Here is a 14383-nt window from a genome sequence, read left to right on the forward strand (position 1 = left end):
TGTCCTGGTCATGAAGCAGGACAAGCCTTCTCCCTCGTTTGGTTGCCCTTAATTTAAGCTACCGTCTAGGGCTTTGGGCCAGAGGTTATGCACCAAAAGAAAAATCAGGGCCTGACTCTCAATGACTCAAACCCTTCATTTGGTGCTGGAACACTTCAGCACTCCCTTGATTTTTTTGGCACGGGGAATTTGTGACCCAGATTCTGGGACATGGTCTGGCCCCATCCTGCCCCTGTCTGAATTAGGCTATTCACGGCTCTCCTCCCTCTGTGCTTCCTGTGGATTCTAGCAGAAAAGAAGAGAGATAATGAAGCACACCGAACTGTCACCGAAGTGAAGTCCTGACACGGGCTGAGAAGTTTCAATAGGAGGGGTATTCTAACAGGCAAATGTATGCCTCCTTTAAGGTATCTTTAAGCGATATTAAGGAAATGTGGCTGGAGACTCATTGAGAAGTGTATTTCATAGCTTCCTGGATGGCTTTCAGGAGGTCTGTTTTGGAGTGCCTGAAAGAAAAAGGCACGCTTTAAATGATTTTAGAAAAGGGAACCGTGATGTCAAGAGCATGCAATGCAGCCAGCAGCCTTCCAGCATGATAAGAAGCACTGCTTGCAGAAGATCTGCATTGTTTAAAATATTTTTATGCATTGTATTCTGTTGAGTACTTAGTTATTAGGGCTTGTAGAAGTCAACACATGTCCACTGATGGAAACCCACCTCGATGACATTAGGGGCTCATTAGAAGCAGGGAAATATACTGTAAATGCACATGAAATGGGTAGAACGAGCTGACTGCGGCGTTTTTAAGTTTAGGTGAAAACGTCACTGGGATTATTTAACAATGAAACAGGAAGAGACAATAAAGCAAGTTATTTCAAAACAATTTATCAACAAAGAGCAAGATTAATTTTATGTACAGAGAAACTGCAAAAATCACTTCTGCTGTCCGGATATAGCATGAGAGCCGGGTGCCAGTAAAGCTCCTAATCCTTAAACATCTCGGCAGCGCTTCAAGTTCTCAATTTCTGTATGTTTGGGAGCCCGGACTCCACCTACACCGTAACCATGAGTCAGAAAAAGTATAATGCCCTGCAGCTCAAGCAGGGAGAAACTTTTTCCTTTTGCATGCGGGATGGCAAGAAGGCGTTCGTAAACTCCCTTTCGCCGTCAAAAAGGGGGAAATATTTTGACTCCTCCACCCGTGGCCGGCGTGTTGGCCGACACAGGTCTCGATGAAGTAAAAGTTGACAGAGCACAGGTGAGCTCCGCTCGCTCGCTATGCCCGGAGCGAAGCAGCGGCGGCGGCCCAAGGCTCTCCCTCGGCTAGGCCAGCGGAGCCGGCTCCCTGACAGCCCCGGGGGCTCTGCATGCCCCGGGAGAGCCGCTCGGGGGGCAGGCGGCGAGCTCTGCCCCGACCTCCCCTCACCTGGCCGCCGCCCCCAGATCCCCGCAGCCCCCTTGGGAGCCCCGGGCCCGGCCCCGCGGGGGGCTCGGGCACCATGGGGGGGTCCCGCGGAGGAAGGGCCGCCGCTGGGGGGGCCGGGGGCGGACAAAGGGGAAAGATGGGCGAACAAAGTTGGCCCCGCGGATGCCGCCCCCCCCTGCCCCGTGGCCGAGCCGTGCTGACCCTGCTCCCCCGGCCCCCCCCGGCTCCTTCCTCCCCGTCCCCGCTGACCCCGCCCCAGCCCCGGGCTTCCCTTTAACGCGCGCTCCCGCGGACGGCTCTTCCCCCCCCCCCCCCCCCCCCCCTTTCCCTTTCCCTTTCCCCTTCCCCCGCCCCAGCGGGAGCGCGCACCCCCTTCCCCCACCCCCTATCCCAAAGCGCGCTCCCGCGCGCCCCTCCCTTGAGCGCCCGGGCTAATTGGCTGGCGGGGGCGCGCGCGCGCGCTCCCTGCCTCCCTCGCTCCCTCCCCCCCCACCCCCCCACGCGGAGGGAGGGGGGCGGAGAGAGAGAGAGGGAGAGGGAGAGGGAGAGAGCTCTCGGGAGCGCGCGCGGCGGAGGCGTCGGCGTCGGGGGCGCGCGCGCGCGCGTCCTCGGCGGCGGCGGCTTCACTTCTCTCCGGGCAGCGGGGGCAGGAGCGGCGGCGGGAGCAGCAGCAGCAGCAGCAGCACAACAGCGGCCGCCGCCGCCGCGGCTCCGGGAGGGGGGACAGAGAGAAGAAAGGGAGGCGAGCGGCGGGCAGCCGGGGTAGGGCAGGGCAGGGCAGAGCGGGCTCATGACTCAGTGACCGGCCGCTGCCCCCTTCCCAGCCCCTCGCCCGGCCACGGATCGTCCCGCAGCCCCGCAGCAGCGAGAGCGACCCGCGCTCGCCCGCAGGTAGCAGCCCCCCCCATCCCGCCCCGGTCCTGCTCCCCCCTCATCCTTCCCCCACCCCCCCCAACTCTCCCCTCCCCTCCTCATCCGTTTACTGGCGACCCTCGGTCCCCACCTTCATCCCCCATCTCCCCTTTTCCTTGCACCCCCCGAGCGCTGCCCCCTTCCCTGTCACCCCCTTTCCCAGCGCTGTCCCCCCCATCCGGCCCCATCCATCCCCTGGCTCCAGCCTCCATCGCTCCCCGCCCCCCCCCTCGCACCCCCTCCAACAACTCTCCCCTGGCCCCGCTGCCCCCCGACACCCCTCTCTAACCCCCCAAGTCCCCCCCTCTCCTCCCTTCCCCCTCTTACCCCCCCAAGGAGCCCCGTTCGCCCAACCCCCTCCCGTGCCCCCGCCGCCTTCCTCTCGCAGTCTCCTCCTCCTCCTCCCCCCCGCTCCTCTCCCTGCCCTGCCCCGGCAGAGGTGCGGGGAGCACCGGGGGTGTCCCCCCCACGCGTGTACGGGGCCCGGGGGGGAAGGGGGGGGGGGGGGCGGCGCGGGGCCGGGTTGCCCCCGCGCTCCCCCCCCGCTCCTTTGCGCTTCCTACTGGAGATGGAGGAAGGCGGCTGCTGCTGCTGCTCGCCGCGGACCCCGGAGTGCCCAATTTGTCTCCGCTCCTAGAAAATTAGGGGCGCCTTGGGAAGGCAGCATCGCCAGCTCGGCCGCCCGCGGGACCTTTCCTTGCCCTCCGGCTCTTTTCCCTCTGCTTGCCCGGCAGGGCAGGGAAGGGACGGTCCCCGCGGCTAAATATGACAGGGGCCGGCTCCTTGGGACCCCCACGGCTCGCGATTTGCCGTCGAGGCAGCGCTTGTAACCCCCGGCTGTGCTGAATCATCCCGCGGGGTGCTGACCTCGCAGCCCCCTCCGCCCGCCCCTGGGATTTGGGGGGGGGGGGTCCGGGGGGTCCCGATCCCCGCAGCCCCTCCCGGCACCCCGTAGCCCCTCGCCCCCTACCCCTACTCCACGGCTTCAGGCAGCGCCTCACATTTCTCCGCCTGGCTTCATGGCAGTGAAATGTTTTCCTGATGCCCTCGTTGCTCGCTTGATTTATTTATCCCCCCCCAATTTTCTTGTTCGTACCTGCGTTTGTCTCTTCAGTATGACCGCGTTTGAGGTTTCTGACTTGGGGCCCTTTAAAAGGCACTTTGCTGAGCATCCCTGGAGCTGTGCGTTATTGCTAAAACTGCAGATATCGGGAGGAGAGGGCACGGCCAGAGTTGTCTGGGTGTCAGGAAAGGGGAACAGAGAGAGGAGAAGGGGGTGGAGGGAATAAGAAACTAGCCAGACATCGAGTGACAGATTTAAGCATTTTCTTGCTGTAAATGCTGGCATTACATGTTACAGTAATTATATGCTCTGGGCTACTGTTACAGTGTTTGTCTGCTGGATAGTAACCTGAACTTATGAAGTGATACAGTTGTTTTGGGATAATAGTAATATTTATAGCCGAGATTATTCGCAGCAGATGTCCTATGCATATAGGCTTCATTAAAAATGCTTTTAACTTTCTGGCCTGCAGTGTTAAAGCATATGTACGTCGTGGAGGGAATTTTCTCTTTAAAATTAGACGTATTAAGCAAAGATCAGAACTAAAATCTAAAGTAAATGAAGGCCATCAAAAGCTTTATTAAAAGAGACCAGATTGTGTTTTAGCTATATGTAGAAGACTGGTATCTACTATTGAAATTGCATTATAGATATTAAGTGCGTATCTTGACTCGTCAGAGTAAGGTACTTCTGTGTTTTATTACCTCTAAATCTTCTGTTTCTTTTATCTTAACATCTGACAAGCAGGATCTAAATATCTAGACATTAACCTGTGTACATACGTGAATTGCATTAATATGTCATAGCTGTACCATATGGAAACTTGTTCTGCTAAGAATGAACAATTTTTTAATTTTCGTGTTAGGAATCAAACCCGCCATTATTTCAGTTATCTCATGCAGCAGGCTGGCTGTTGTGTTTTTATTAAAAATTAATACATGAAAATAAACTTCAAAAATATTATTTCAAAAAATGAAATCCAAATGTAGCGTAAGCTGATGAGGGGAAAGCTTGTACAATACCCATCACTAGCGTCTAAACATTTTGAATGTTTCAGACGTTCAGGCTTTCCTTTCTGTTTAGCTTCATCAATTAGACCAAAAAACCCTTAATTCCTCCTGAAGCTAGTTGGATTGAGCTGTGTGAATAATGCCTGAAAAGATTAGTTCTTCCCCTCCACGCCATGTGCTGGTTGATAGCATCAGACTTTGGCAAGGCTTCTGCAGGACAGGAGCAAATTTATTTTGTTACATGCATCTGTAACACTTAGGCCTTTTTAAAAAAAGTGCCCTTTTTAACATAACCCTGTTGGCATCGATGTTACTTTTCCTTTGCTGCCTCTTTCCATAAATAAGTGCAGCGAGACAAACTTTGTTTAATCCACTGAGCGAGAGTGGCTGAGTCTGAGCCTGCAATCTTTTTATTCTCCCTGGAGAGCATATTAAAACATATAATCGTCAAGGTGAATGGTTATGTTCTTAATTGTGATGGTGTCTGTACATAGGTAAAAGGAAAAGCAAGTCGAAGTTCACAGCAATTTAAAGCTCTTTGTGTATGAAAGAGCAACCTCCTGATTCAGACAGATTTGATCAGAAAAACCACCCAGATACATGGGGATTGCGTGGGTGTAAGCGAGTAACGTTTGGGCCTGTGTGCTTTCAAGGTGGCTCATTTGTAACAGAGGAAGATAGATAAAATACATCTATAAGCTGTGGATGTGGCCTTAAAGGAAGGACTGTGTGTGTTTTCTTTTTTTTTTTTTTTTTTTGTGTGAAAATTTCTAACAGTCATTGCCACCACATATGCTAATTTACTAGGAGTTTTTCATGGACATCTGCCCTTCATTAGAGCAGTTTGAAGAGTCATGACAGCTGTAACAGTGGGCTTGTAATTCCTCATCTGTTGGCATATTGTTAGACTATTTAAAATGAAGGAAGAAATGAAAATAGCTAACTAGTATCAGAAGCGTGCAAATAAAGTGTTAACTTGACTTCTGGAAATATACCGAGATTTCTTGTAGCTTGTATTCCCTGACAGCTTTGTTGTCTCATGCCGCTTGAACAGAATTTGTCAGAAAAAACTTCTTGCATCCCCTACCAGCGTGCTTACACTCTAGCAGCGTACCGTTGCAGTAAACACAAACAGATCTGTGTTAGTGCCTTTTGGTTCTGTGAATGTTTCCATCAAGCATGCCAAGATGTGGATTTTGTAATGTGGAAACCCACATTATAGACTTGGAAAGAGCCCACAGGTTTATTTCATATGGGATAGCAAAGAGTCTTAAGATAGTCATAGTTCTTGGTTTTTAACAACTGTGCTGGCTATGGACTGGTGGCGTGGTGATGAGAAAGTTAACTTATGATACAGCCGAGGGGTTGGAAAATCTCATTTACACAAATGGTATTATACTTGCACAATCATGTTTCCTACTTAACTACAATAACTTATGACTTTCATATATAGAGAGGATGGGCTTGTTATTAATTTGTTATGGGACTTAAAATGACCAACTCCTGAATTATTGTTAGGATTTTTATGGCAAAACTCTACAGTACCTCAGTAATCTTAGTACTAAAATGCACGCATTTCTATATGAAGACCTAAATCTTGTGCACTATTTCCTCAAGGGGTGCGAGAAATATTGTTGGACAGCTTCTTCTGAAAAAGCTAACTTTTGTTATTTGTGTTTTTTTTTAGTGCAGCATCTGCCATGTCTACGGAGGGGCAGAGAGTTGATGATAGTCCAAGCACTAGTGGAGGCAGCTCTGATGGAGATCAACGTGAAGGTGTTCAGCAGGAACAAGAAAGGGAGCAAGTTCAACCCAAGAAAAAAGAGGGCAAAATATCAAGCAAAACAGCTGCTAAACTGTCAACTAGTGCTAAAAGGTACAGCATTCTGTTTCTCTACCTTTCTCATTTTTTAGCTGGCCATCTATGTATGTAGAGGTTCAGTATATTCATTCTCTTATTGTTTTATTATAACATTATTGTGTCAGTGTAATAGTCTTTTGAGACTGGTCACGATAATGAGACCTGTATATTTTTTTTCCTTTCTTTGACAGATTGGCTCTTTCACATGGTTTTAATAGTAGCTTGCATGATAAAAGCTGACATTTTTTTATTGCTAGTAAAACTCAGACAGTTTTGTAGCCTTATAAAATATATCTCTGTATATGTATGTATGACTGATGTTGAAACTTGTCAGTGTAACTTACAGTTAATTAACCATAAACATTTCAGACAGTTCAGTAACTCAGCATGTTAGGACTACCGTAATACCTATTGCTGTAAAGTACTGCGTTTCCTTTTCCCAGATGGTCAGGTCAGAGATATTTGAGTGAACAACAAATGCATGTTGGTTTCATTACTTTAAACTGTGGTCTGTTTTAATACCCATTGCTTTTCCGTCTCTTTTCTGCTTGAAAGGTGGATTTGTGAAATAGCTATTTAAATTATTCTAAACTATCATGTCAATTCCCAGATAATGACTGTCATGCTTGGACCAGCCAGAGGGAACTTACAGTTTAGTGTTGCTCCATCAGTACGCGTACGGGTGTTAGTCCAGGCAGCAGAATTCAAATTGGAGTGTAGTGATCATAGCTAAACGCTTCTAAAAGAATCTGGTGAGACCAATTCTACAGACTGTGTCCTGATGCAGAATTCCCAGATCCTGTTTTTCACTAATTTAAGGCAGTGTAAACTGCAAGAAAAAACATTGGAGTTGTGCCACATGTAAAGGAGAAGCATCAAGGCCCTGTCACTGTAATTTATAACACATGCTCGTAGGAAGAGGCCATAAATGCCGATGTATGAGCATGTGTCTACATCTCATCAAGATTCAAGCCTGTGTCTTGGCTTAGTCTGGCCCTTACCATTTGCTTACTTCTCTGTCCTGAACTCTTCTGTCTTTCTGGTGTAGTGGAAAATGCATTTTCTCCTGCTGCTCTCCTACCACAGGTACCTGCCTTATAGCTAGCCTCTGTGAGGCCTCTTTTTTTTTTTTTTTTTTTTTTTTTTTTTTTTTCCCCTGTGAGATGCTTTCTTGAGACCCATTCCTACTATGATGCTGTTCAGAGATTACCTAGTCATGTTGATTGTGGGATAGCTGGCAATGTTTCTTTTTGTGACTAAAGAAAACCAAAACGAAACAACTTTCACTTCAAAGTGCGATGTTATTCATGTAGTTAATCCTCATAGTCGTTATCATTTCTGGGCTTCTTCTCTTTTGTCTGCTTCCTGCTATTGTTATTTCACAATATTAAGAATATTAGACTAGACAGGATTTTTAGGGTCATAAAATCCAGTTTTTAACATCTTTAGTAAAAAGTCCCTGTATTCTGAACTTTGTACAATGCCTAATGTGATGGTGCCGCAATTCTGACAAGGGCCTGTGGACACTATCCTATTAAAAAATTAATAACGATATGTCAGAAATTGGTCTATTAATCTTAGCTTTGTATCTTCAAAGCTTAGAGCTTTTATCAACACGCATTTCACAGTGATAAAATTACTTAAACCTTTTAAAGTTTAATCATATCTGCTTATGGTTCTGCTGAAACTAATTATGCCAGCTGCTGACATCAGTATGTTTGCCAGTTAGGCTCTAAAGCAAGTTTCACATGTTTACTAATATTGAAGAAAAGCCTTTGATTCTGCATTTTAAAAGCTGTGATGATTTTTATAAATATGAGAGTTCTATAGAAAAGGATATAATAAATAATACTTTTGAAAAAAAATGTATTTTTAGGAGCGCTGGTTGTCATAGTGCTGTGTACAAATCCCAGCAATGTAGTCTTTATAGTAGTATAGTGGTTTGTGTTTTTTTTAATAGTTGTATAGCTGATTTTTTTATTATTTTTATTTTTTTGTAGTATTCAGTAGTTTGTGAGTGTGTTGGAATAACAACAACCTTTCCTTAAACATTCTTAATCTGGTCAGGCTTTCGTGTTACTTGCTGTTTTTGTTGTTGTTGTTTGGTTTTTAATTAAAATCACTAAAGCCTGAAGAAAGGAAAATCAGAAATTAGAGATGAAGAAGAAGGGAGTAACATCAAGGAAGGAAAAATATATTATCACATATTGAGGATTCTATGCCTATGTGGATGTTTTATATGGACAGTTTCTATACCACTCATTTTTATTCATTAGAAATGAACAATATTGTGGAAATAAGGTTACATTCCTTCAATTGGAATGTTGTTTTTGGCCAGGTTTAAAAAAGGTGATTTCTTAAAAATTAAAACAAATTGCAGTAATTCAGCTCTCCTAGTGGGGAAACAAGACTCCATATAAACTTAGCAGCATTTTCCTTCATTGGCTTTGTTAACTACATGTATGGTTTTGTATGGCATTACACTAAGGTGACAATAATCTTCACGTAGTTAAGTGTCAACCCTGCTGAAATCAGTAAAAACCCCAAATACAATACATAGCATACAATAGCATACAATAGTTAAGGCTTTTGTCAAAATTACTTAATTTCTATTTAGAACAGAGTGCTAGCAAGTTAAGAGAAAATCTTTCTTTGGGCTTTAATTTGCAGACTACAGGCTTGGTTCTAACCTGAATTTGGAAGCCACGTTTTCACACTTGAAGAGCTTTTGCATGCATATGGAATTGTAGTCACAGTAGTTTTGGATTACATTATGCTACCTAGTGTATGTAGGATTAGAATTAAGATTTCTGCATTTGTAGTTGGAATAATTCTGTTCTGCTTTTTATTTGAATGTTTATGTAGTCAATTAGATTTACTTTCAAAGAATTTCCAGTAGTATTGACTTTATATAAGTCAAGATTTAGTAGTGCTCTTTCTTTCGCTGTGTAAACATAGGCTGCTACCTTGTCTTGCACAGGAGTGTACTACACCAGCAATTTAATGCTTTCCAAAATGATTTTATTATGAAGGATATATGAGACTGCTCGAATTTGTATTTAAGTCACAGCAATTTTGTTTTTCTTCTGTTAGCATCACCATAGATGGCATCAAGAAGGCAGAATGCCATCACAAGCTGCCCTTCTCTGTTAATAGTTTTAAGGCTAGCTGCTATACAGGTGTAATAGCTTACAGCATATGTCGTACAGTGTGCTGGTCCTTCAATTTTCCTCACCCAGAGGGCATCACCCTAAATAGCAACCTTTCTTACCTAACATGTCAAGATTGAGAAACTCACTGCATATCACAATTACAGTTCAGACACGGAATTGAATTGCTGTCCTTGAAAACAGCAGGCATCTTGTTACCTCTTAAGCAGCAAATCTTAGCCTGACCTTTGGATTGAGAGAAGTGTAACCATTCTTGGCTGACACAGTAGCTCAACAAATAAATGTATTGTTTTGCTTGGCTCCTGAAGTTGATAGTTGAAAATCTGTCAACCTTAGTGTCCAGTCTTGGATTTCTTTTTATAAATATCTGTGCTTACAATGAATTGTGAACTCTAAAACTTTAGTTGTAGGCTTTTCTTGTTACATAGAAATAGCAGCTAGGTAATGCATTAAACTTGATTAGAAATCAAATTAAAATGAGCTGGTTTTTTTCACCCTTTTTTTTGTCCTAAGTGAAGTTTATCACAGCACTGTTTTAAGGGATTATAGGAATTATTAGGGATTATAGGAATTATTTAAGGAATTATATTTAGCATGTTGAATATGGTGGAAAAATGGAGTGCTTTTTCTTATATGAAATATCCTTGTTATTTACATATGCATCTAATATGAAAGAATGAGTATTTCTCTTCCTTCATCATGAATCTAACCATCTTTGTATAAATTTCATGCTCAGTCACAGTTCCTGTAAGATTGAAATTTATACTAGTGGTTGCATTTCTTCATAACACATTCTTCAGTATGGTGCATTCGTTCACATAACTTTTATGCATAAAGAGGTATGCATTTTAGAAAAGTAGATGTGGTAAAATAGGCAATTGTTATTAGTCCTTTCTTGCTGCTGCTTCCATGAATTATATCAGGGAATCCTCTAACATGTTCAGTTCTCCCTTAGGTTTAGAGAACTTTAACTGTTTCAAGAAGGAAACACCAGATAGTCCCCCTAGGCTTGGAACAGCAGTAAATATATGTCTGTAAGAATTAATAATATCTGAAATCCACAATGTACTCTCATGCTTCTGAATTTAGGGGTAAATTAACCTTTGCACTGTTTCTTGAAGGCAAGTATGCTTGTTCTTTCCCATTAGTAAAGTGAAAGGAAAACACAGTAATAGTAATTTATATTTATAAATATATTTATTTATATGGAGAGAGGGAGACAGGCAGAGGTCAAATGACTTCTTTTAAGATCAAACAAAGAGCATCAGATCTGACATTGCAGATTAAATGTCCTGTGTGTACAACTCAGGGCTTTGATTACCAGAGAGACTTCACATACACACCTCCCCCTATCCCCCAGATATATAGAGTAGACCAGAATGTCATTAATTTAAATCTAAAGTGTGTGTGTATGTATAATTATTTTAATTTAGAGTCCTTTTTTCACTCGCTGACATAACTCGACATAACTGTACTTACTGAGCCAGAAAACACAAAGAAAGAAGTGCCAGAGAGGACCCTGCAAAAAATGTCATGTTGCCAGAGGCCACACGCTCTCGCGATGAACCCTCTGTGGTCAGCAAAGGAAATGAGGCACATCCTCTCCTATGCCAGATTCTGAAGACAACTCAATGGAGATATGAAACAAGTGCCAGAGCAGTGGAATAACTCATGCAGACAAAGGCTAACTTGCGCATCGGAGGTCTCTGTCAGTGCAGGGCTCTCCGGGATGTTATCTGGTGATTTAATTGTAACTTTGAATGCCGTGACATGTGAACAAGCTATTGCATGTCAGCCGCTCTACAGAAACTGTTTATGAATGTGCTCTCAGCATGAATGCAAGGTAAATTAAAGTTGCAACAAAAGAATTGTAAGGTGTATATATTAATTTCAGTTTGGATATGCCACAGAGGAGGAGAATAAGCATGGAGTACTTGTTGAGGAGTAGTTGATGGACAGTATCATATTAATGTTGCAGCTTGTTTGTGTAATAATGATAATCATGAATGAAACATCGCTTTATCTTAGATGCTTGCTAAAGCAATTAGGACTTCTGAACAAAAATAGAAAGTATCATCTGATCAATTTTTATTGCTTGAAGCAGCAAGGTGTTTTGTTCTTGCTTCCTGAATCACGGGAAAAGCTTGATCTAGGATTATTTCAGTGCTCTTGGCATTTGAAATTAGATTTTTTTTTTTGTTAAGCTAGAGCAGAGGGAGAAAAAGGAAAAGCTCTGTACCCATTTCTTTGCAGAATTGAAGGGAAATGGACTAGGATTTAGGAGGATGATTGGAAGGTTTTTGATCTAGGGCTTAAGCTACACTTGCCAATCCATTCTTGATGTCTCATGGGCTCGTAGTAATGCAATGAAATATTAACTGCTCCTATTATTATATGTAAAGCAAAGGAATCATCCCTGACTCAGTGGAAGTTCAATACCATCACTTGCTAACTTCCCAAAAGGCACAAAAAAACAAAGGAACCCATAAAACATGAAATTGAAGGAGGTTTCATGCTATTTAAGTTTTCTCTGTTTTGAATTTGCGACAGCATAAATTTCAAAAACGTGGTAGAACTATGTCATAGACAGAAGAAATATTTTCAGCATTTCCCACAGTTGTAAGATCTTCTCTCTTTTAAAAGGTGTAAATTGTTAGGATTGTTTAAAAAGTCACTGGATTTAAAAGAAACATAAATGTTTGGTGTGCTTGGACTAATCAGATTTTTCTTTCTAAAAAAGTTGTTGGTCTTGCAGTATTACTACAATGGCTTACCGCAAATATTGATTAAGCAGCCTCTGTTTGTATCTTTACAAGAAAAAAAAAAAGATACTTAAGATACTTATTGGTAAAATTCTACTTCCTGAAGATGCAAATATTTCAATGAATAGAATAAACAAATAAGCGTTGAATTTGTTTCTCTCTACAGGAGTAACTGGTGTTTGTATGTAGGGCTGGGGTGGACAGGGGTTGGAAGAAAAGCTAATAATGTGTCTGAAATACTGTTTTTAATCTTTTATTAGACCAGCCAACATAGTTTAAAAGATTAGTACTTCTACCTAACAATCTTACCGATGTATGTCCTAATTATTTCAGAATGTGAATGATAAAGAGTTGGATTTTCTGGTTCAGGCCAATTCCTCTACTGCTTTTGGTTTGTTGATTCATTACAGCCATAAAATCAACACATACTGGCATAAGGGGAATTTTGATAGTGGCTGTGAGACTCCTTAGCATGTAAGATTGTATTTGGATCTTGACATTATGTAGAGAATTAGTGTAAAGTGCTCATTTCCATGTTATATGTGCCAGTATATGTGAATGTTTATTTTGAGATACTTTTTTTTTTCTCCTGTATTTATTTGCAAGATGGGTGGCAGTCATTTCTAACAGGATGTGTATGTACTTCATGTCAGACCTGAGATCTTTGGTTGTGGCTTGAGCACCTACATGTATCTCAGGAATTTGAGTGGTGTTACCATTTAGGTTTTCTTTCTTGGTGTGGGGAATACAAGGAGTAGTAATCTGCTCCCATAGTACATGAAATCTTGAGCAGGAGTAAGGGAGAAGAAAATATGGAGGGAATACTGTCTTTCTTTTCCTTCCTCCTTCTACTTCTAAATGTTTGTGCTTTTGCCCAGAAATAGCAGCCTATAAAAAAGGCCTTGGGGTATAGTTCATAGGGAGAGTGGCCACGGCAGTCCTGCATATGGCACTCTGGCAAATCTTTGGCAAATGTAAACTCCTACAAGCTTCTTTGGGAGCTCAGTGAACTCCTACCATGTACGCTTGCATTTCTATAAAGTGGGAGATACTGACTTGCATGGAGATGCTGGTATAAAGAAAAGGAGCCATATCGCCAGATGTGGTGCAGATTAAGAATTCAAGGGCTTGGCATGGTAATATAAGCCTTGTAGTACCCAGAAATCCATAAGAACTGCATTGCAGTGACTGGAAGAGGATCTCCAGCAGGGTGCCAGTAACAAGTGAGCACCGCTGTGTCAGCCTGCACTAGGCCAGTCCAGCCTCAGGCCTGTATTGGTGGCCAGGAGGATGTGGCCGAGCACATGTTCTTAGTTAGGGGATGATGGTGAACTGGGGGAGCAGTTGATATGGGTGAGGGTAGGGCTGCTGCTCGGAGGGACCTAGGCAGGATGGGTTGACAGGGGACTCAGGAAATTCAACAGCACCCTGGGCTGCGTTAACTGGAGCACAGTCAGTAGGTAGAGGGAATCAATCACTCGCCTTTACTCACCGCTCATTAGGCTGCATCTGCAATAACCTTTCCAGTTTTGGGCTTCCTAGTACAAAGAAACGGAGCATGTTCAGCAGCAGGGGGGCTTCGTAGCAGCCCCGTGACACCTGCAAGGAGGCTATGGAGAAGGCTGGGCCAGGCTCTGTATGTCAGAGCAGGGGTGAGGATGACAGGCAACAATATTGTACTGACAGAAGGGAAAAAAACAGAAGGGAACACTCAACTGCACAAGAGATATCAAGCTAAATATTCTGGAGAGCAGGCAGAGAGCTGTGAGGCATATGGACAGAGGGTAGATGGAGAAGTAAGGTGTATGAGAGCTGAGAACCCTGACCTGTAGGAAAAGCAGGGTTTTGTAGATGGCTGTGCATGGAATAACTCATCTGATATTTGGGTGCTCATTTAAAAAAAAAAAAATAAATTGTTTTTTAGCACCTTGATCTCAAGCAGTTTCGTGAAAACTTATAGCATCAGCTTTCCATTAGAAATGTTAAGAATTATTATTATTAATTGCTGTAGAAATGCTTATGAAGTTGAATGAAATATTTTGCAAAAATAAAGCCCTGATGTCTTTTTTTTTTTTTTTTTTTTTTTTCCTCCCTCTCAAGAATTCAGAAAGAACTTGCAGAAATTACATTAGACCCTCCTCCCAACTGTAGGTAAGTTCACATGGATTTTTTTTTTAAT

General features: G+C 43.5%; 1 protein-coding gene across 2 annotated transcripts in view; it reads left to right on the forward strand.

The window, feature by feature from the left end:
- The first annotated feature begins 2164 nt into the window (after positions 1–2164).
- LOC311206200 (ubiquitin-conjugating enzyme E2 E2) overlaps positions 2165–14383 on the forward strand; it is a 210248-nt gene continuing 198029 nt past the window's right edge. For both annotated transcript variants that reach the window (XM_084281444.1, XM_084281445.1), the window contains exons 1-3: positions 2165–2317; positions 6099–6287; positions 14305–14355. In XM_084281444.1, coding sequence (XP_084137570.1) covers positions 6112–6287; positions 14305–14355 — 227 coding nt within the window. In that variant the 5' untranslated portion in view covers positions 2165–2317; positions 6099–6111. The remainder of the gene's footprint in view (positions 2318–6098; positions 6288–14304; positions 14356–14383) is intronic.

This window comes from Netta rufina, assembly GCF_964035555.1.
Source record: "Netta rufina genome assembly, chromosome: 2".
Taxonomy (NCBI): Eukaryota; Metazoa; Chordata; class Aves; order Anseriformes; family Anatidae; genus Netta; species Netta rufina.